General features: G+C 35.5%; 1 protein-coding gene across 1 annotated transcript; it reads right to left on the minus strand.

Annotated features, from left to right (window-relative positions):
• Nucleotides 1-1,154: 1,154 nt before the first annotated feature.
• On the minus strand, nucleotides 1,155-23,792 carry LOC100588098 (C4b-binding protein alpha chain-like). The gene is given in 12 exon segments (XM_030812447.1): nucleotides 1,155-1,531; nucleotides 2,474-2,649; nucleotides 3,653-3,820; nucleotides 6,324-6,524; nucleotides 9,844-10,047; nucleotides 11,386-11,568; nucleotides 13,115-13,309; nucleotides 13,481-13,494; nucleotides 17,804-17,819; nucleotides 18,379-18,558; nucleotides 19,502-19,700; nucleotides 23,757-23,792. Coding segments are annotated over 12 exon segments (1,821 nt in total). The 3' UTR covers nucleotides 1,155-1,282.
• Nucleotides 23,793-24,857: the final 1,065 nt, after the last annotated feature.

A 24,857-nucleotide genomic window follows, 5' to 3' on the forward strand; every position in this document is an offset into this window, starting at 1 on the left:
TATATTGTACTACATTAAAATTAGGAATTTATGTTTATAAAACACATAACGTTATAAAAGTAAAAAAAGCCAAGCCGTAGATCAGGAAAAAGATATTTGCAATACATATCTCACAAAGGACTTTTGTCCAGAATATATTAAAAACTCCTACAACTAAATTAGAACTAGGTAAATCAATAGAAAAATGAGTAAATGACTTGAACTAGAACTTCACAGAAAAGGAATATCTAAATGGTCAATAAACATATGAAAAGTAATTCAACCTCACTAATCACTGGGGAACAACAAATGTAAAGCACAATGTGATACCCAACAGAATTTCTCAAAAAAAAAAAAAAAAAAGGACAATTAACAATAGCAAGTGTTCCATGTTCTGCAGGAGTGTGTTTTGGTATAACAGCTTTAGAAAACTGAACAAACACATACACACACCTTATAAGCCAGCAATCCCATCCTCAGGTATATGCGGAGCAAAAAATATCAATGTTCAGCAAAAGGCACTTACAAAAATATTTGTAGCAGCACTATTCATGATAGCCAAAAAAGTAAAACTAATGCAAATGTTCATCAACAATAGGATAGATTAGTTAATTGTGATATATTTATACACTGGTGGAATACTAAATAGAAATGAAAATAAATGAACCTCAACTATGTATAACATGGATGAATCTCACAAATATAATATTTAAAGGAAAAAAATAACATGTATGAAAGAATGCATAATGGATGATTCCATTTCTATAAAGTTGAGCAACATGCAAGCCCAATCTGGTAAAAGTGCTGTTAAAAGTGAGAAGAGTGGAATTCTGTGCAGGGGTAAAGCGATGAGTTACTAGTGGACAGGGGCCATCAAACAGACAATGGTTTTGTCTATAATGTTACAGAAAATCCTTTGAGTTTTGTATCCTTTTCTGTAGGTTAAGGGTAGGCACATGTGGGATTCAGAATAAAGGCATTCAGATAAAGATTATAGTATGAACATGGTTTGAATTTCCTGGCTTCCATTCTTTCTGAGGTACAAAAAAGGTGAGGCAAAGTTAATTACAGTAACTTTAGGCAGTGGATTTGTGTACTGGAGTGTGTCATATTTGTGCGAAATCTTGACCAAGATGACAACACAAACTGATATTTGGTAAATAATTATTTAATTAACCAGCACTTCAAGTCCAGGAAAGTAGACATTTGAGCTAAAAAAGGCTAGATTGTCAATAATTACACATTTTCTCTAGCAGTAATAAGAAAGTTATCCTAGCCCAGACACTTATTAGAGTGATGGTGCTTAAGGAAGAGTAGGATTGATGAATGAAGATTCTGTATGTTGATTTGAAGGGAAAAATAAGTCCTTCATTTCCTCTTTTTCAGAAAATTTCTGATGGGTGTTCATCAGTTTGTCTCTCTCTTTTTCAAGTTTTTTAATCTCCAGAGACAGCTTGTACACCTCCAGGGCCACTTTCACATCCTCTGGGCTTGGGAGACACTGCATGAGTTTTCTGCCTGTGAGCACTTGCTCACAACCTTCAGGTGCCTCCTAAAAGTGATTTAAAGAAACGAGTAGGGGAAGGGAGTACATTCTTTTTTTTTTTGTTTAAATACTTTAAGTTCTAGGGTACATATGCACAATGTGCAGGTTTGTTACATATGTATACATGTGCCATGTTGGTGTGCTGCACCCATTAACTTGTCATTTACATTAGGTACATCTCCTAATGCTATCCCTACCCCCTCCCACCACCCGACGACAGGCCCCGGTGTGTGATGTTCCCCTTCCTGTGTCCAAGTGTTATTGTTCAATTCCCACCTATGAGTGAGAACATGCGGTGTTTTGTTTTTTGTCCTTGCGATAGTTTGCTAAGAATGATTCCTCAGGGATCTAGAACTAGAAATACCATTTGACCCAGCCATCCCATTACTGGGTATATACCCAAAGGAATATAAATCATGCTGCTATAAAGATGGGAGTACATTCTGAGAGTCATTACTGGCAAAAGGGAGATTGACCTGAGGAACAAATAGGAAATCAGGAGAGACAGTGCATCCTAGCAAGTGTTCACATGCAAGCCAAGCCCAGATCTGTCCTTGAGCAGCAACCAAGCAGGTCGAAGCTAAAAAGATGCTGGGTTCCAAAGGAGATGCAAAGCACATCCACAAGGACAACTGAGGGATGGTTCTGAGGACCAATCAGAAATGGAACAAATGCACAACCTTTATTGTAGAAAATGTAGAGCTAGGGGTCAGGACATCTGGGTCAATAGACTCTCAAGTCTAGAGATTTGGGCTCTAGACACAGAGCAGGAAAATGTGTCTCTCTTGGATTATCACCATGCAAGTTTGGAAGTGCTAATTGTGGTAAGTTACTTATGCTTCCTGACAAAAGTCAGATCTCCCTATTGCTAACTGGGACAGAACCTGGGGAGAGGCCACTATTTTTAGGGATTGGTAGCACAGAAATTCCTTGAATTGTGCCACTTACCCACTCACACCTGGGCATTTCTGGGTACCAGGTTCTCTTCTCTGAGCAAGTGATACTTTTGAGACCAACCACCCCATAGCCAGAATCACATTCAATGGTAACATTTTCAGGCTCAACATACTGGTCCTTATCCACAGACAGCCTTCCATTCACTATTTCTGGTTTCAGACACAGAGCTGTAATGAAAACGTATTTTTGATCACATTGTTTCTCAAAAAAAGTCATCATAACAGCATTGGATAATAAAAACGATACAAAATTGTATTCACAATTATATTCTGGTCCTGCAGGTTGTTCTATGCTTTTATTTTAATGATAATTATAACAATAATAATTAGCATTTATTGAACAAGTACTATATGTCAGTCTATGTGCTAAATTTTTTGCTTATCTCATTTAATCCTCACTACCAATCTATGAGTTAGATACTATTATTATCACAATTTTACCAACAAGGAAACTGAAAAGTTAAATATTTCCTCAGTATCACATAGCTTATAAGTGGTAAGAATTGGTGCTCTCAATTGCTGCACCCCACAGCCTTGATTTGTGGATTCTTGATATGTACTTTCCATTGTTCTTGCTTCATAATCTTACTGGGTTAAACGGAGCCAGTGGTGATTATAAGCAGAATGATGAAAGCTCCAAGCACAATCAAGAGACAGAGCCTTACTTGATTGTCTTGTTTCTACAGCAGGTTTACCAACAGCACCACCATCAGGTAGTCAAAAGTGGAAGTGTAAATTTCATGGGGAAATGGTGACCATCATGAAGTTTTTGTGGAGATTTCCAACACTTCATAATTTGGGAATTAACATTTGAAATTCCTCTTTCTTGAGTAGTTGAAATTAACTCAGGATTGTCATGAAAACTAGAGCCACAAAGGTATTCTCAGGTAAAAGATGCTGTCTCAACATATTCTGGAAAGACACATGAGAACCTGGTAGTAGTGGTTCTCTCTGAACACAGGGCAAGCTATGCTTTTGGAAGACTGGAGTAGGAAGTAAAGTTCATTTTCAATATACCTGTCAATTACTTTTTAAAATATATCAGCATAATTTAAATAGTATGAATAAATAAATAAAGACAAAATTTATGCTGCCTTTGATTAATAGGAAACATTGCTATTAATATGTTCTAATTCTATCTTCTATGGATTATGAGTTGAGTTGGAGTTACCTTTACACTGAGGAGGTGCATGTTGCCAGTGAAAAGACTTGCAATAGATTGTAGCACATCCAGCCAAAACATATCCTTCATCACATTCATATGTAGCCTCAGGATAAGGAGTAATTAAAATAACTTCCTTGTAGTGTCCATGGGCAATACTGGGAGGGTAACTGCAAACTTGGATGATGAGAGAGAGAGAAGAGCATGAACTCATAGTTTCAGATTAATCTCCCCAAATCTGAGCGATCTGTAGGAAATTCAAATGTTCCCATCCAAATCCTTTTTCCATAGAGTAACTTGACACAACTCAACATTTCTGCTTTCAGGCTGAGAACCTAGAGAAAAGCTTGATGTGAATGAAAGCAACTCTTGGGTTGAAAGAATTCTCCATTTTATAGGACCTTTCTTGGTTTTTGTTTACATGATCACTAAAATATTTCACTACTTAGGGAAATTAAATGAGCTTTGGTACGAAAGCATGAATTCAACCACAGAGAGTCATATTAAATGAAAATCATTCTCAATAGAAGTCAGGCTAAGTAAAGGAATAGTTGTAAAGGCCCTGAATAACTGCAGGATCCCCAAACAATCTTGTCCATAACTACAACACCATAAGAACATAATTACCATATCTTACCATTTAAACAATGATTTCAGTGTTGACATAAGTAATATGAAATGCTGGGGTAGTCACACTAGAAGGGAACTTTCAAGTTTCAGGAACTCTTGAATGAAAAATTGCAACAAATTTAGAGCCCTGAGAATGTCAAAGGAAGTCCTGTGTTGAAGGATGATTGCCTCCGAAGATTAAAACTAAGTGACAGGGATTTTAAAATGCTCTATTTTCTAAAAATAAAATCAGCATCTTTAACAAACCATGGACATATGAAAAAATAAAAATACTTCTATTGGCCTTTTTCATAGATCCTTCAAATTCATCTAGCACTATTTTTTTTTTCTTTTGAGATGGAGTCTCACTCTGTCACCCAGGCTGGAGTGAAGTGGCATGGTCTTGGCTCACTGCAACCTCTGCCTCCCAAGTTAAAGCAATTCTCGTGCCTCAGCCTCCCAAGTAGCTGCGATTGCAGGCATGCGCCACCACACCCAGCTAATTTTTGTATTTTTAGTAGAAACGGGGTTTCACCACATTGGCCAGGCTGGTCTCGAACCCCTGACCTCAGGTGATCCACCCACCTCAGTCTCCCAAAGTGCCGGGATTACAGGCATGAGCCACCGCACTCGGCCCCATCTAGCACTATTTCTGTTTAACCAAACTAGTCAACTCCTCCTTCCCTAAACTCGTCATGTACGTTTTCACTTCTATATATTAATATTTCCTCCTGGGACTCCCCTTTATTAGCATCCGTTTACCTTCTCTAATTGTTATCTCAAGTCCCACTTCTTCATGAAGCTTTGTTTGATTATTCCAATATACAATGTCTGTTCTTTCCTTTTATAACACTTGTTAGCAGTAGATTACTTAAGATTAATAGAGTTTAATTAATGGGACATAAACAAATCGAGTGGTGCAAAGGATATATTGTAACAAATGTTTTGTACCCATGCCATGTCCCTTTGGACTTCTGACTACAGTCGCAGATGAAATGTATAATTTTACACAAGCTCAGATTTACGCTGATGATGTTCTACGGAAAGCATTCAATGTGAATCTGTCTCAACAGATTCACTTTGGAGCCTCCTTTGCAGCTGAAAGAGCACAGTTGCAATTGAGGCTCAGTTACTGACTAAATTACTGAAGCGGTTACTGCCCTTTAGGGCAACCCTAAACCAATGAGCAACAGAAAGTATTGGGTAAATGTCCCAGTCTCCCATCCTTCAGACAGATAATTATGAAAGGCATTCCTTACACTTCTCTTTGGTCCCAAAGAATTGAGCCCCTGCTGCTTATAATAGTCACCTTTGCTGATTCCCCTTGTCTCTCTCTCATCCCTCGCTCCTACCTCCTAGAATCACCTCCAAAATAAACTACTGGCTCCCAAGTCATTTTCTCAAGCTTTGCTTTTAGAGAAACCCAAACTATAGTACCGAGTAATCACCATCGTGTTGATGTGAAGAGTCTTTCATAATGAAGATACTTCCATAATAATAACATTTTCAGTGTCTTATCCTGATAAGAGACAGATGCTTATCACCTTAGATGCTTATTTCTTCTCCTTCGTGGTATTTCAACAGAGAGGTGATTCAGTAGGTCTGAGTTAAAGCAAGGAAAGAAAAGGCTGACACTGTCAGCCACTAGGCTTCAAGGCTCTCCCTAACAGATCACTTCTTCAACCTGGAGCTTCCATTGTTACACAATATGTAAATCATGTTTTCTCCCTTGACTTATAAATATGGAGCATTGTGAGGTAGTGTCCCTCTTTACTAAAACATCAGCATACATGCAGGAAAATGACAAAATGAGACTGAAAGACTTCATCAATTCTACTTTTTTCTCTTACAAGAAAATTTCTCCTGTAAGTTTGTCTTCCAACATATTTTGTTCTATAGCTGCCTTGCATGGTGCTAGTGATGTGTGTCTGTGATCCTTTTTGCACAATGCTCCTTGGAGGAGCAACCTCAAATTCAGTTAGTTTTAACTACTTCGATCTTTTGTGGAACCAAGTGGAATCATTTGCGGAATCTAGGAAATGATTATGACAGGTTCTCTCAATATTCTTACCTGGCTCACATGCTGGCATTTTAGGCTTCCATGTGCCATCTGTGTGGCATGAACTCTCCCCATCAACAGAAACAGGGTAATAGCCTTCATCACACATATATGAAATATAGTCTCCATAGGCATAGACACATCTACCAGTGAAATACCTCCTTTCATTTATGATTCTGATATTCTCCAGATCTGGTGTTGGGCAACATACCCCTGATGGATTAAAAAATGTTCAACATTACATGTCTGTATCAAAATATCTCATGTACCCCATAAATATATATACCTACTATGTACTCACAAAGATTTTTTAAAAAATTTTTAAATGTTGTTCACATTTAGCAAATCAATCAGGGGGACACACCTTTGGCTGAAGACCTGATTCCACCTTATAGAAGATGTTAATATCTGAAGGCAAACTCATAGAAGCAGAGAGTAGAACGGTGGGTGCCAGAGGCTAGAGGAGGGAGGGGAAACAACTCCCCAGTTGTTCAACAGGTATAAAGTTTCAGTTGTGCAAGATTAATAAGTTCTAGAAATCTGCTGTACAAATAGTGCCTATAATTAACAGTACTATATTGTACACTGAAAAACTTGTTGAAAGGGTAGATCTTATGTTAAGTGCTTTTGCCAAAATTTAAAGAGAGAAAGAGAAAGAAAGAAACAAAGAAGTTGAGGGAAGAGTTAGACCAACGATCTTCTCCAAATTCTGCCATTGTTTGGTTGAAGTGCTATTACTTAATTTCCCTCCAACTATGTTTCTTCATTAGAAGTCCTTAAAACGAAGTGTTGATTTTGGCAGTAATGAGCTAAGCAATTTAGATTCACCTTCTCTTTGATAACAAGTAGAAAAACATGGTGGGGGGGGGCAGTTAATCCATGAAGAAAGAATTCAGGTGCTAAGACGTTAATTGTCTTAGCTGTTCTTTTAATGAGAAAGAAAGATACCCAATGAGGTGTACCAGGAATGTAGAGCTGCTTTTTTATATATATATATCTAGAAGTATACACTAATTCTCCTCTCTCAAAATACAACTGAGTGGCTAAGAAGCTGATCAGAACTCAATGTGTGTGTGGTAGTGGGGATTGATTGCTGGTAACCCACAGCTGTTGGGAATCTTTAGAACTATACCTTGAAGTAAGAATAAACCAAAAATAGACCAACTGTGTATAATAAGTATTGAAGCCCAGGCTTGTATCATTACATTCCCTGATTGTATTCGGGTCATTCAAAGCCCTTAATGCCCCTTACTACCTACCACAAGCAAACAGGAGACCAGACAAGATTATTAAAAAGCCAAAGAAAGCAAGAGACAATGCTAACAGATCTGAGCGGATCCAGAAAATGAAGTTCTAAACATTGACTTAAAAGCCTCTTTGCTTTGTTATGTAGAAGGAAATAAAATACAACATTGAGAATTTTGGTAGAAAAATCAATATCAATACTACAAATCCACTACAAATGGGAATCTTGAAACTGAAAAAACAATAAAGTTAAGAATTCAACTAATAATTAATATCAGATAATACATCAATGAAGAGAGAATTGGTGAACTTAATTTATATTCATAGTAAAATACTGAGAAACAAAAAGTAAAAACACAGATAAGAGCACAGGAAATACAGAATATTCAGTATAAAAGCTTAACATAAATGTAGCCAAAGTATCAGTAGAAGAGTGAAAATAGGGCTGAAATTGTACTCAAAGAAAATACTTATTTGTAATATTGAAGTATTTGAAGTTGAAAATTTTTCCAAAATCAATGAAAGGCATCAAACCTCATATTCTAGAAATATCCTAAATCTCAAAAAGGCTAAACACAAAGAAACCAACCCAGACATATCAGACAAAAATTGCCACAAAATAAAGACAAGAACATCTTAAAAGCAATCAAAAAAAATAGAAAACCTTCACATGATCAACAGTATGACTAATAGCAAAATTCTTGACAGAAACAAAGGCAGAAGACAATGGAATGAAATCTTTCACATGACCATGGAAAATAATTTCCAATCTAGAATTTTATATCCAGCAAATATATCTTCAAATATTAAGGCGAAATAAAGGCACATTGAGAAAAACAAAGAGACATTTATCATCAACAGGTTCTCACTAAAAGAAACTAAAGAGTATTTATGAGGCAAAAGAAAGGGATAACAGATATGACTGAAGAATCAGAAGAGAATAAAATAGTAATTATGTGAACAAATCTAAACTAATTGGATTTACTAAGATAATAATGCAATAGTAATAATGATAATAATAATGCAGAGTTTAAGACACATTTAGAATTGAAAAATAAAATCATATAAGTCAGGCAGGATAAATCAAGTTAGAGTTTCCTAAGGCTTTTTATTGCCTGGGAAGAGGCAAAAGTAGTAAATTATGTGTAAACATCATAAAAAGAGCTAAAAGTAAATAAATACCAAGTAAATACCAGGTTAAAAAATGGAAAAAACATTTAAAATCAATTCAAAAGAAGGGAAAAAAAGAATGTAAAACAAAAAACGTGTATAGCAAATAGATGGTAGATATAAATTCAAATATATTAATAATTACACTAAATGCACACTGACAAGTGCTCTAATTAAATAATGAAAATTGTCAAGTAGGATTAAAATATCCAACTCTATCCTGCTTCCAAGATACACTTAAAATATACAATTACAGAAAGTATAAAAACAAAAGACTAAAAGAGGATAAACCATGTAAACACTAACTCAAATAAAGATGTCAGAAGTATATTAATGTAAAAGTAGAATTTTAAAGATAAAACAGTTGTAGTAATAGAGTCATTTTATAATGATAAAAAGTGAAATTTATCAGGAAAATATATCATTCTAAATTTGTTTGCATCTAGCAATGTAGTCTCAAAATATACAAAGCAAAAAATGTTTTGAAAAAACTAAAAAGATGGCCAGGTGTGGTGGCTTACACCAGTAATCCCAGCACTTTGGGAGGCCGAGGTGAGTGAATTTCTTGAGTCCAGGAGTTTGAGACGAGTCTGGACAACATGACAAAACTCCATCTTTACAAAAAATACAAAAATGAGCCAGGTGTGGTGGTGTACACTTGTAGTCCCAGCTACTGAGTCAGGAGGATGGCTTGAGCCCGGGAAGTTGAGGCTGCATCGAGCCGAGATCATGCCACTGCATTCCAGCCTGGGTGACAGAGCAAGACCCTGTCTCAAAACAAGCAAGCAAGCAAACAGACAAAATCTCTGAAAAGATAAAAGACAAACAAAACTTTTTTAGTAACTGAGAGAACGAGTAGACAAGAAATAAATATAAATATGGAAATAGATTTGAACAAAACCATTAAAATTAGATCTAATTGATGTATATGTAACATTGCACCTAACAACTGCAAAATATGCATCTTTTCAAGTGCACACAGAACATTTATAAAAATTAACTATATGCTATGGAGTGAAGCAAGTCTCAGCAAATTTCAAGGATTGTGCTCAACATTTTCAATATCAAAGAAGATACACACACATATATACACAAAACAAAGTTCAAGTCTTCTTACTCTCACACTCGTTGGAAGATGTCCATGTCAAGTTTTCCTGACAAGTCACAGACAGAGGCTCATCTAAAGCAGGTCTATAGCCAGGTTTGCATAGATATTTCAACTCAGTTCCAATTTCAAATATTTTGTGATCACTTAGGTTGTAGTCATTTCTCTCCCAGGAAGCATAGGAAATGTCCGGTAGGTTGGTGCAACCATTCACTCATAAAGAAAGCACAAGGGTGAAAGAAACGTGTTACTGGGAATGGAAGAGTGACTCATAAGCCTGTCACAAAAAAGGGATATAACATAGTCATTCAGCAAAAAATGAGATGGTAAAGATTAAATGGGAATTCCAGAAAAAGACTCGGCAGCACCACTGCCCAATAGACTAGTGTCTATTAAGTGCATGTGTCTACTAAATGCATGTGCCACTGGAGAGGCTGTACTGGGAAGCATGCCATGGTGCAGGAAGGGGACAGTTTCTAGGTGCTGGGCCAACTCTGTAGGAGCTTAGTTTTCCTTTCACGTCACTGCACTTTAGAATGGTTGGTCTTCAGGGGAAGCATTAGGATCACTAGAAAGACACAGCAAAAATTTGCTCCAAGATAAGACAGACTTTCTAATCTCATTGCCTAATGGGGAATTAAAATAAGAGACATTCTTCTTGACATCATGACGCTGTCATCTGCAACTTCATGCTTTGGCCTCAAACCAAGCCCCATATAACTTTTGCAGCTGGGCCTTTAGTCTTGTATTTTTTTTTTTCTATTCAACAATATGCTAAAGGTCAGTGTGAATCAAGGAGAGGATATGTGTCTGTCAAATTGTGTATTTATTGAATTTCATTACTACACATTTTGAATGGCACCTAAGTTCATGTGATAGCAGAAGAGACTAGATAAACCACAATGTAGTGGTGGCTTCCACCTCCAATTAACTATGTGAGCTTGTGCCAGTTACTTAATCTTCCTTTTTCAGTTTCCTCATCATTAAAACTGGATAAAAAATAGCAACTTCTTGGAATAGTTGTAAATATTGAATGAGTTAATTGATGTAAAGCACTTAGAACAGTGTTTATAACATAGAAAATGCTCAATAAATTTTAGCAATAAATCATTAATGTTATAAATAATCTGTATGTATTTACAACATCAAGGTCTCAAGACCAATATTGGCCCACAGAGTATTTCTATGCAAATTATAAAAAAGAACTGTCTTAAAGGAATCTTACTGCCATTGTTCAAAAAATTCTCATAATAGATTGATTTTGTTAGACTGAAACACTTTACTATTGTCTCCTGCAAAATTTTTAGAGCAAATATGTAAGTCTACAATATCTGTGAAGTCATTGGTCTCATGACTGTATGATATATATGAAATTCTTCCAATAGCCCTAGAGATTATTAACAAAAAAAATCTTCCTTTTAACAAGAAAAGTATTAATTTATCTTAAAATGATTATTGGGAGTCAAATTGGCTTGTGCCTATGAGCATGCCACACTTATATGTCAGGATAATTTTAGATCCAAATATTGGAACTCCATCGTAGTCCATACTCACTGGATATGCAAGAGGGAAGAGAAAGATACCACTCATTATTCGCTTCACAATAGATTAAACTGCTGCCACAGAGGATATAACCTTCCTCACAGTTAACCAAAATAGAGTCTTTTTAAGTATAGAGGGGTCCAAATCCAGAAATAAAGATTGCCTTTGGAATCTGTGATCGACGACAGACAATTTCTAAAGAAGCATACAAAAAGACATCTGAGTTATCAGAGAGAAATGGCAGTAAAGATGTGACTGTAACTGTTGGCATGGCTTCAAAGAGGGCCTGATACAAATATATATTTAATAGGCACTGAACAAAGAAAACATTTTGGAGATTTGTATACTTCCTTTCAGTTGCCAGAAACCTCAGCAAAATGAGGTCCTATCATGTTAGTCATGTAAAGTCCTCCAACTTTCTCATCAATAAGAATGGGCAATATCTAAACCCTGAAGTCCAAATCTCAGTGTCTCCAAATCCTTCCATTAAATGGCCTAATTTCCTGGATGATTTTGGTTGGAGGTCAGTGACCCATGGTAATGATATGGTGTCATGCAGAGGCAGCCAGGGTATCGGGAAATCTGTGCTGCGCCTCCATAAGCAGAGAACAAGCCGCCTTCACCCCACATCATGTTAGTCATCACGTCCTGTCAATCCTGCCATCTTAATTCCTCTATACTTCCTCAACTTCCCTCCAGGCTCACTGCTATGGCTACAGTTGAAGCCACCTTCACTTCCTGGCTGAAAGGTTGCAACAGGTGCCTATTAGATATGTTTTGTCTCACTTCACATTGTCCTTTTAATGTCTTCCCTTTTCCTTCATTCCAAACTCCTGAAAGTGACACACAAAGCTTTCGTAACCTGGCCCCTACTAACTTACCCAGTCTCAGCTCCTGCCTTTTCCACTTCTTGCAGTCTTTTCACTATTATCCTCTCTCTCACCCCGGCATTGGCTGTGTCCTGTACTGAGTCAAAACAATATGTGATACTATGGTTTTTAGGCACTTTATTTGCAGTAAAGAATAATGTCCTAAACCAGCAAGCTGAATCATTACTGATATTGACTTAACATCTCTTCTGGCTTCCATAGAGAGGCCAAGGGAAAGTACTTTCTTTCATTGTCTTTTATTACCTTTATTACCTGCTGGTGTTGGTGTTTTGTTTGCTCCTTAGGCATGCATGGTTGACATTATTAGTGTCCACCCATATTTCCAGTTATTGTAAGGTAAACAAAAGACAGTGTTTCCCAGTTATTCTGTATTAGGCAGAAATAAGGAACCAGTTCTGGCCAAAAGGCTGTAATGACAAGTGATAGATGTCACTTCCAGGTCAAAGAACTGAAGAGCCAGAGACTGACTTTCCTTGTTCTCTTCTCCTGCTGAACTAATTGTGGAAGTTTTGACATGGAGGTGTCAAAGATCTAAACAATCTGGATTACCATATAAGTGACAGCTGCCCTAGGGAGTTTCCCAGACTAGCAGGGCATTAAGAAGAAACTTGAAAAAAAAAACTTGTACTATATAAAGGTCTTGAGATTTAGGTATTGATTACTACTGTAGCACAGCCTATGCTATTCTGACTGATACAGCATGTAACAAGATTAGTTGAACAAATGAATGACTCCATCATTGCAGTGATTAGTTTCTCTTTGAATCATTCCATCTTCCCTAATAAATATGCCTTCCTTTTGTTTTTAAACAAATAAAAGAGATCAAAGCAGAACTCATCATTCTGACTTACTTTCACAGATAGGAGGGTTTGGGCTCCAGACACCTATTGTTTTATTCTCCACGGTGCAGGAGATGGAGGCGTTGCCTATGAGTGAGAAGTAGGGGTTGCAGCTGTAGGTGACAGAGGAGGCATATGTGTAGAATTCTTGATCTCCACCACTGTGCTTCCCATTCCTGATGTCTGGAGGGGGCTCGCACTTGGCAACTGAGGGGAGTGAGTGAAGAGAAAGAAACACTCAGGGTAGGCATTGTGTTAAATCGAAAATTCATGCAGATTCTAATGGAGGGTAAAACAAGCAGTGAAATTTCACAGCAGCGTTATTACCTAAAGTAGTTTAGGTTTGTAGTCAGGTCAGAAAAAAAAAGTTTTACTTACTTACACATTCTGGAAGAGAATCACTCCAGTCAACTCATTTACCTTGGATCTGACAATGACTGGTGGTTGAGCCAATTAAGAAAAATCTAAATAAGATAGGTCAAAGATTTTAGTGGAATTCATTTACTCTAGACATGAATTGTCTATGAGATTTTGGACAAATCAGAAAAAATAAATATTGAGTACTATGCTTAGTACATGTGTGATGTGATAATCTGCACACCAAATCCTCATGATGTGAGTTTACCTATAAAACAAACCTGCACATGTACCCCTGAACCTAAAGTAGAAATTTTAAAAATATATATTTTTACAAACTTTCTTATCTCCTGTTTGTTCCCCTGAAAATGTATTTATCTTTCTAAAAAGTCATTTGTTTCCCGTAAGTGCCTTTCTCCCTTCATCTACTAAAATGGTATATAAGCCCCAAATTCTAATCACCCCCTTTGAGTTACTCATCACCAAGCTCTTCCACATGTATATTGCATGAATAAACACTGTAATTTTCTCCTGTTAAAGAAAAAAAGAAACAAATTTTTATTAAATATTTTAAAATGAAAAAATCATGCTGTCTTGATTACTAATTACCATTTAGGCCAACTTGCAGTTACATTTTTTCATATCAAGCAAAGGGTTTGTTCAATTTTAAAATGCTCTAGCTTCTCTAAGCAACTTAAGCTTTTTCTTTGTATCACATGGTACCCATCCGCAATGAATAAAAAGAGAACACAACAAGTTTTACACCTAAAATCTGAGGACTTGGCTTAAATCTTACACTTTCCCTAACAAGCTATAAATAAGGCAATTCAAAACAAGTAAGTGGTTCACTTGAGTTTGTTATGTAGTTTCTTTTAAATAAACGAGCAAGACACATTACTGATGTGTACTAGTACTCTGACGTCTAATTTGAATCTTTCTTCTGGCTTCTAGAGCTTGGCTTACTCTCATAAACCTGAGAGTTCCTTAGGAACTCATAAGTTCCTAACTTCCTGATTATCATCTCATTGTCCTTGCTCTTGACAAGTCCCAGTCTTTCTTCTAGGACTTTTTGCCTTTAAAAAAAAATTTACCCTGAATATCAATAATAAGTTCCTGAATAAAATATTATCAAACAGAGTCCAGGAACACTTTAAAAGAAAATTATACAATGACCAAATAGTATAGTTTTATTTCAAGAATAAAAGGATCCTTCAAAATTGGGAAATATATTAATATAGAATAACTTGTTATGGACTGAATGTATCTATCTCTCAAAATTTATATGTGGAAGCCCTAACCCCCTAGTGTGGCTGTATTTGCATAAGGAAGTAATTAATGTTCAGAAGGGTGGGACCCTGATCCAGTAAGATTAGGATCCTTATAAGAAAAAACACCACAAAGATCTCCCACTTGCAGTCCCTGCGCCCTCATGCTGACACCAGGGAAAGGTCATGTGTGGACACAGTGAGAAGACAACCAGCCATCTGCAACCCAGGCGGGGAGATGCAACAGGAACCAAAACCTGCGGGACCTTGTTCTGAGACTTCTAGACTTCAGAACTGTCCCAGCCCGTGGGATTTTGGTATTTTGTTATGAAAGCCTGAGCAGACCAATATATACATGATATTAATAAATCTATTAAGAAAAATAAACCATCATCTTGATAGTCACTAAAATGGCATTTGAAAAATAATCAACAATTAGTTTTGGCCAAAAATGTTCAATATAATGGGAATCAGTGGAGATACCGCTCCACTAAATTTGGGAAGAAAATGCTAGTCATTTCTGCTAGAGTCAAGAATAAGAGAACAATAACCGGTATCAATTTTTTATTTGAGATAATTGCTAGCATAAGTACATAAGAAAAAGGAATTAGAAATACAAAAATTGGAAAAGAGAAAATAACAGAATCATTATCTTCAGATGACATAATTACATATCTGGAAATCCCAAGAAAATCCACTGTATGAGTCCGTTTTCACACTGCTGATAAAGACATACCTGAGCCTGGGTAGTTTATAAAGAAAAAGAGGTTTAATGGACTGACAGTTCCACGTAGCGGAGGAAGCCTCAAAATCTTGGCAGAAGGGAAAAGGCATGTCTTACATGGCAGTAGGCAAGAAAGAATGAGTGCTAAGTGAAAGGGGAAACCCCTTATAAAATCATTAGATTTTGTGAGACTTAATTATCACCATGAGAACAATAAGGGGGAAACCGCCCCCCCATGATTCAATTATCTCCCACAGGGTCCCTTCCACCACATGTGGGAATTACAGGAGCTACAATTCAAAATGAGATTTGGGTGGGGACAAAGCAAAGCCATATCACCAACTGATAGACTATTATAAGTAATAAGGAAATTCAAGGCATTAGCTGAGATATGAGATTAATATATAGAAATAAGTAGTTTCCGTATATACAAATAAAAATTGTTAGGAGATATAATGGAAGAAAAGACACCATTTGCAATCTCAAAAATAAGACAAAAATAAAATAAGATAGCAAAGACTAAACATAAGAATTGAAAAATGTAAATGGGGAAAACTTTAAAACAGTCCTGAAACACACACACACAGCCACACACACATAGACAACTAGGACAAATGGAAAGTCTTGGCTGGCAAGATGCAACATCATAAAATGTCTCTTCTCTTAAAGTTCATTTAAAAGCTCAATACAATTGTTTAAAAGTAAAAATCAACCAATTTAAAAGTTCATATAGAAATATAAACAAGCAAACATTGGAAAACTCTATAAAAACAGAACAGTCAGGCAGATACCTCTAAAGTGATGTTGCACTAAAAATTCAAGAGAAAGGAACTGGTTGTGTGAATATACAAAAAGACTAAGCATTGAATAAAACATCTAAAAAAGACTAATATACACTGAAGAATTAAATACGTATTTTTAAAAGATGTTCTCTCACCTGGATTAGATGTAGACTTATTAATAAATGATGCCAAGACAATGTGAAGGCCATCTAGAGAAAGATATGGATTCTTTCTGTATTTTTTTAATATTTGCATGTGAACCTATACTTACCTCAAAATAAAAAGTTTTTCACCCCTGAGAGATCTGAAAAAAACAAAAAGCTTAAAAAATACTATACAGAGATTTTATTTTCTCTTTTTAATAGGCAAAAAATTCAAAAATAGTGAATCACAGAGGTAAAGACACAGGCATTTGTTTATATTACAAAATTTTACAGTTTATAAAGAGCAATTTGGCAATATTTAGCAAAATTTCAAAGCATCTTCTCTCTGATCCAACAATCCCACTTCTGGGAATTCATCCTACAAACATCTCTCTATATTAATACATATAACATAGCATATATAAAAAGTATGCACCAGGACATTGTGTGTAACAGGAAAAGATTGGAAACACACAAAAGTCCATCAGTAGGAATCATTAAATAAACTATGATAAGCTACGACACATGCGTTAGAAAACTATACAGCTGTAAACATACATATACATACAGACAGAGAGAGAGAATGAGGACACACCTGGTGCGTGAATGTCAAAGATCTCTAGTACATATTTTCTTAGTTATTTCTGGTTGCTATAACAAAATATAGACTGGATGGCTTAAACAACAGAAATTTATTTCTCACAGTGCTGGAAGCTAGGAAGTCTGAGATCAGGGTACCAACATAGTTAGGTTCTGGTGAGGGCCCACTTCCTGGTTTGCAGATGGTTTGCCTTCCTGCTGTGTCCTCACATGGCAGAGAAAGAGAGAGAGAGAAAAACAGACACAGAGACAGAGAGAGAGAAAGCTCTCTCATGTCTTTTTATAAGGACACTAATCCCCACATGAGGACTCCGCTCCCATGACCTAATTACCTCTCAAAGGCCCCATCTCCAAATACCATCACATTGGGGATTCAGATATGAATTTTGAGGGAATACCAAAAAAATTCAGTCCATAGCAATGTTGTAAGTGAAAAAAACAAAATTAAGTTTCGAAACGATGTATGCAGTCAGATATCTTCTGTATAATAAAGGGGGAAAAATATTGACAAAAATACTTGTACTCGTATTTATAGAAGTAAACACTAAAGGGATAAATCTGAAACTAATCAATGTCATTTTCTGTCAGAGGGCAGAGAGAAATGGGATGAATGAGGATGGGGCGGAAGTGAGAATTATTGATGTATACCTTTTTATGCCACTTTTATTTTTGAAACATATAAATGCATTAACTCCTTATAAAAATTAATTGAAAAGGAAATTATTGCTTCTAAGTTGCCTTATACTCACCCCTCTGAGCAGCTGAATTCTATGGTTGAACCAAGGAGAAGATCTTTTTTAACTTCCACTATCCCATTGATTAATTATGGATTTCTGCATCGTTTCTCTAGGAGGAAAATTAAAATAGTGACTCATGATTCCAATTACTCACAAAATAGAACGTTAGAGAAAAAAAAGTCTGGTTCACTAACTTTAACTCCTGCTTCCAGATAGACCTAGAGATATTTTTCAATGCTTATTTCTTATTCTGACTCATTAATATTTTGCTTTGAGAAAAAAATAAATGTAAATGTATATCTCATTTTTCTGACACATTTTAAGAAGAGAAAAAAAACTTCACTTAGTTTCATTTGCTCAGTTAGACCACTGTGATAATACTGGATGTATTTATTGACCAGTTGTCCATAAAAATGTATGCTCTCGAAAATATATGACCTTCATGACAGGGAAACAGAAGGAAAAGGGAAGCAGATGCTATATTCTAACTGTTAGAAAAATATGTCCAAGTGTATTCCCAACTGATTTCTTCCAAATACTATAGGTGATGTTAATTTTGAACTGTTTTGATCAAAGATTTTCATATGAATTAAGTAATTCATTAAGTTCCTAAAAGAACTTTCTGGGAAAAAAAAGTAAAAGTGAGAAAAATAAATGTTGATACTTACTTGCACAAAAGATACTATAGTTCCACAAGCCTTTGGCATCACAAATCAGTCGACTTGAATTGATTTTACCATACCCAGGGTGGCAAGTGTACTTCAGAGTAGTTCCAGTTTTGAATTCAGTATCATACAACGGATTTATTGAAGAAGCAAATGGTAACTTGGGTGGAGGACCACAGTCACCTGCACACACAAAAAAAATGGCAAGGAACATCAACAGTTATATCTTGGGACACAATGTCTCGATGTCCGAGTACTAAGTTTTCTAGAGCAGAGACCATGATTTTCTCTTTCATCATAACTCCTATTATGTCATTGTTCAATGAGCGCAGTAAGTGATCAATAATACACATTTGTTGAGTAATGATAATGATAACAGTAATGAGTAAACACAGAAAAATTTCATCTGTCTTTGACTGTATAAGTGCTAATTTATTAGAAAGTGAATGAATAGACTTGATTTTCATCATTCTATCAGATTGCCCACGTCTGTCTGCTCAGAATATAGGTAGCTATGCCATGCCATATGACTCTACCTCCTGCCTTAGCAGAAACATATTTTCTACTAATAATAACATTATACAAGATTAGTTGCCTCAGTCAAGGATGAGGAGGCATTTCATTTTTGTCCTTTTGGAACTTTTAGATTTAGAATAAATGGCCTGTTAAAAAATAAAATATTTTTCAAAAGCATCACAAGGTGGAGAAACATTAAACCCTTGAAAAATAAAATCTTAATTCTACTTTGCTGGCAAGAATTAAACAAAGTACTGAGTGACCTTCCAAATGCCCCAGAAGAATTATACCAACCTCCTCTACATTCTAAATAACCACACAGGCAGTGAGAGTTCATGGCCAGGCTGGCAGATAATACGCATTTATTACAAGTCATGATTGCTTCAATGTTAAGTTGTTCAGAGTTTCCTGGAGAGAAAAATTCTAAAAAGGAGCATCAGGACGGTCTATAAAACAAGATTTTCTTTTTTTAGTTTATAGCATGTTTCCCAAATTCCAGGTGGTCAAATATATCCCATAATGTTAAAGATCTCTTAGACACCTCTTCAAATAGGGTGTGTGATGAACTCAGTTGCATGCTGGTCATCTGGCCTGTCTTCCCACTACTTACCAAGAACGGTAGCCAACAAAACAGTGACCAGCATCATTTGAAACAGAGTTGAATTGGAGACTTTCCACAGCCTAGAAACGAGTGAAGCTGCGCTTTCTCCTTTTCTGTCGAGGGTGGAGCCCTCAAGGAGTGCAAGTGGAGCTCTCTGGGCGTGCATGATCTGATGCCTCTTCAGTGTTTTTCTGTTGAAAGAACTCAACTTAATAAACAGTCATTGAATTCTTACCTGTCATAAAGTACTATGAAGAATAAAATGGGAACTGTTTTCAAGGAGATTATAATCAAAGGTAGAAGAAAAGGCATTAAACGTTTGTAATAAAAGATAGCTTGTATTTTCTGTGACAGGAGCATATTCAGGAGACCAGTAAATTCCAGAGATCTGGGGTGGACTGTACAGAGGTAGTAGATATTGCCGTGAAATTTGGAGTGTTAAATGTGGGATATTTTATGGCAATAGTAAAAATTGAGTAAAGGCACAGCAGTTAGAAGGTAAAGGTTATTTCTTGAAAATAGTAATTAGTACTTCAGATTGATTAGAAGATAAGGAATTCCTGATAGGAGATGATAGTTAAAGATAGAGAGGCAGGTTAGAACTGGGTTTGATCAGGTTTTCAATACCAAGATTGGGAGCTTGAAACTAGGGAATATGCATACACTTTTTTTAAGTAACATGATTACTGTGTTTTTGAAAGGCTATTATGGCAGAAGTATACAAGGTAGATTGAAAGAGGCAGAGAGAAGAGACAGGGAGATTGATTAAGAAGACTATATCAATTGGCCAAGTGAGCCAAGGAAATTATCTGAACAAGGAAATGGCAGAAGAGTTATAGAAGAAAGAGCAAGCTTAAGAAAAGCAAGAAAATGACAAGACAGAGGAAAAGAGTTGGAGAGGTCTCTATGAATCATATATCTATCTATATCTATCCATCCATCTATATGATTTTCTTATGGCAACTGTCAACAAAAGCAAAAATCCATTGGGTCATTCAGAATTTTTTAAGTATGGTTTTTACCAACAACCACCAACAATAAGTAGTATTACTGTTATGTTTCTTGGTTCCAGTCATTCATTAATCAGAGACTTCTTCAAAGCAAGATCTCTATAAAGTCATTCTTACCCCCTGAATGAGAAAAACCCTCACATATCCTAAGTTTACTTCAGAAACAAGTTACTTAAGAAGTATGACCCAAAGTGATATATAAAGTTAACTTTCAGTGAAATATAGGATTTCACCTTTTGTTCTGAAACCTTAGGTAAGTTGAAATGGTTTCATATTGCCATCTGTCCTTAATTATATGAATTGCCAACTCATGTCCATTTAAGTCAATAGGCCAATGTTGTGGGGCATTTCCCCTATATTTTCTTCTAGTAGTTTTGTAGTTTGGGATTTTATATTTAAGTCTCTAATCCATTTTGAGTTGATTTTGTATACAGTGAGAAGTAGGGATCTAGTCTCATTCTTCTGTATGCGAATATCCAATTTTCCCAGCACCATTTATTGAAGACTGTCTTTTCTCCAGTATATGTTCTCACCTGTGTCAAAAATCAGTTGGCTTTTGGTGAGTAAGTTTACTTCTGGGCTCTCTCTTCTCTTCCATTGGTCCATTTGTATATGAAGCTTTTTCCCATTCAGTATGATGTTAGCTATGAGTTTTTTATATATGGCCTTTATTGTATTGAGGTACATACCTTCTATACTAATTTGTTGAGAGTTTTTGTCATGAAGGAATGTGAAATTTGTCACATTCTTTTTCTGCACCTATTGAAATGATTATATCATGTTTGTCTTTCTTTCTTTCTGTTAATGTAGTGTGTCACATTTATTGATCTGAGTATGATAAACCATCCGTGGATCCCTGGGATGAATTCTACTTCATCATAATGAATAATCTTTTTAATGTGCTCTTGGATTTGTTTGCTGGTATCTTGTTATGAATCTTTGCATCGATGCTTATCAGGGATATCAGCCTATAGTTTTCTTTGTTCGTTGTGTTCTTGTCCAGTTTTAGAATCAAAGTAATGCTAGCTTTGCAAAATGAATTTGTAAGTATTCCCTCCTCTTCAATTTTTCCGGAATAGTTTGAGAGGAATTGGTATTAGTTCTTTTTTAAATGTTTGGTAGAATTCAGCAACAAAGACATAAGGTCCTAGGCTTTTATTTGGTGGAAAACTTTTTATTACTGATTCAATTTTCTCTTCAATTCAACTTTTAATTGGTCTGTTCAGATGTTCTATTTCTTCATAACTTGATCTTGGTAGCTTGTATGCATCCAGGAATTTATCCATGTCTTCTGTCTTATCAAATTTTTGGCATATAGTTGTTTATAATAGTATCTTATAATACTTTCTATTTCTGTGGTATTAGTAGTAATGTCTCCTTTTTAATCTCTGTTTTATTTATTTCAGTATTCTCTCTTTTTTCTTAGTCTAGCTAAATGTTTGTCATTTTTGTTTATATTTTCAAAATCCCAACTTCATTTTATTGCTGTTTTTTAATTTTTTTTTTTTTTTTTTTAGATGGAGTCTCGCTCTGTTGCCCAGGCTGTGCAGTGGCACTATCTCAGCTGACTGCAAGCTCCGCCTCCTGAGTTCACACCATTCTCCTGCCTCAGCCTCCCGAGTAACTGGGACTACAGGTGCCCGCCACGATGTCCAGCCAATTTTTTGTATTTTTAGTAGAGATGGGGTTTCACTGTGTTAGCCAGAATGGTCTTGATCTCTTGACCTCGTGATCCTCCCGCCTCAGCCTCCCAAAGTGCTGGGATCACAGGCGTGAGTCACTGCACTTGGCCTCTTTTTAATTTTTTTCATGTCTTTTTCATTTATTTCTGCTCTAAGCTTTATTATTTTCTTCCTTATACCAATTTTAGGTTTAGTTAGTTCTTGTTTGTCTAGTTCCTTGGGGTGTTTATTAGAAATCTCTCTTCTTTTTTATGTAGGTGTTTATTACTATAAACTTCCCAATTAGAACTAGTTTTGCTGTGTCCTATAGGTTTGGGGATAATGTGTTGTCATTCCCATTTGTCTCAAAAAATCTTTTAGTTTTCCTTTTAATTTCTCTTTGACCAATTGGTTGTTTAGGGACATGTCATTTAACTTTCATGTAGTTTCCAAAGTTTTTCTTGTTGTTAATTTCAAGTTTCACATTATTGTGATCAGAAAACCTATTTGATATGATCTCTTCCTTCCCAAATTTTTCAAGACTTGTTCTGTGGCCTAACATCTGATATATCCTAGAGAATGTTCCATGTGCAGTCGAGAATGTGTATTCTGTAGCTGTTGTGTGGAATATTCTGTAAAGTTCAGTTAGATCCATTTGGTCTATGGTGCACTTTAAGTCTGATGTTTCTGGGTTGATTTTTTTTTTTCTAAATAATATGTCCTTTGCTGAAAGTGAGATGTTGATGTTCCCTAGTATTATTGTATTGCAGTCCATCTCTCTCTTTAGGTCTAACAATATTTGCTTTATATATATGGGTGCTCTAGGATTGGGTGCGTAAGTATTTATAATTATTATTTACTCTTGTTGAATTGATCTTTTTATCTTTATATAATGACCTTTTTACAGTTATTTTTTTAACTTCAAGTCTATTATATATAAGTATGGCTACTCCTGTTTGCTTTTTGTTTGCTTGGAATATCTTTTTCCATCCCTTCAATTTGAGTCTATATTTGACTTTAACCATGAAATGAGTCTCTTATAGGTAGCACATCATTGGATCTTGTAGTTTTATTCATTTAGCCACTATGTATCTTTCAATATAAAAATTAACTTATTTATATTCAAGGTTGCTGTTGATAGGTAAGGACTGACTCTTGCCATTTTATTAATTGCTTTGGTTGTTATATAGATTCTCTGTTTCTTCATTTTTTGTTGCTTCCTCTCCTGTTGGTGGTTTTCTGTGGTGTTTAACTTGTTCCCTTTCTCTTTCTAATTTGTGTGTCTGCTGTAATTTCTTTCTTTGTACTTAACCATGCAGCAAACATAAACAGTCCCATAGGTATATTGACCATTTTTAGCTGATATCAACTTAACTTTGTTTGCATAAAAATACTCTAGACTTTTTCTGCCTTTCTCACAATTTATATTTTTCTTGCCCTAATTTACTTCTTTATCTATTCTGTTCCTTAGCCACTAATTGTAGCTGTTGTCGTTTTGCTATTTTGACTTTAAACATTTATAGTATAGGATTGAGAGATTTACATAGCACCATAACATCACTGGAGTATTCTAAGTGTGATTTGTAAATTTACCTTACTAGTGAGTTTAGTACTTTCATGAAAACACATGTAGGCTTTCTTCATTCTTTTTTACTATTATTTATTTATTTTTCCCCTTGACTGGATTATTTCAAAATATCTAAATTGTATTTTACTGATCGTATAACTTTTAAGCAGCATAGCCAGGATATAAACCTAGATTTTGGAAATTTGTCTATGAAAGTTGAATATGTACATTATACAACCAGCGTGTACACCAAAAGACATGTATAGGAATATTCATAGTTATGTAATAGCCAAAGAACTAAAACCATCTAAATTGTATCCTTAATAAAGTGGATAAATAAATTATAGTACAGTCACAGAATGGTATAATATATAGCAATAAAAATGAATAAATAACAACTAGACAACATAAATAAATCTCACAAATGTAAGCAAAAGAAATCAGTCAAAATATAATACATGCTGCATGATCTCATATATAAAAAGAAGTAAACACTTAGCTAGATTATTTAGGGATGCATGCTTATTTTATAAAACTGTAAATAACAGAAAAAAGGTGATTGCTACAAATCAAGAGAATGATGGCATTTGAAAAGGAGGAATAGGGCAAGATGAGGTGAGGCATGAAGAAACAGGTTCTGTAAGAAGAAGTGGTGACAGACTGAGAGGACTGGCATGTTAAGTAAAATCTTTCTGGAATAAATTAGGGAGTATCTTGGAGGAGGATAGAAACTGAGTAGCTGGATAAAATAGGAAATACTATACAGTTGGACCATAGTTTTCTACGTGCTGGATCATAACATGTCTATTCATACTGTTTTAGTGTTCAAACACTGTTGAAAGATTTGGATTCAGAAGTGGGACTTGGTTAAAACTAAGCATACACCTATATCAGACCCTCTCACAGTTTTGCAATTGAGAAGTGAGGGTAGTTATACATTTGCTGATAAAATTTTTCAGTATTTTCTTTTTTACTAAAAAACAAACTTGGGAAGTAGGGGTAAGAATCCCCAGTCTGCTTTGATTCTCATTTTGTCCCTGTTCTATCTTCTGGTACTTCCTCCTCATAGAACTAACTCTGGACAATCCTTGAGGATTTGCTTTTAACTATTGATTTTCTGTTTTTAA

The sequence above is a fragment of the Nomascus leucogenys genome, chromosome 5, assembly GCF_006542625.1.
Source record: "Nomascus leucogenys isolate Asia chromosome 5, Asia_NLE_v1, whole genome shotgun sequence".
Lineage (NCBI taxonomy): Eukaryota > Metazoa > Chordata > Mammalia > Primates > Hylobatidae > Nomascus > Nomascus leucogenys.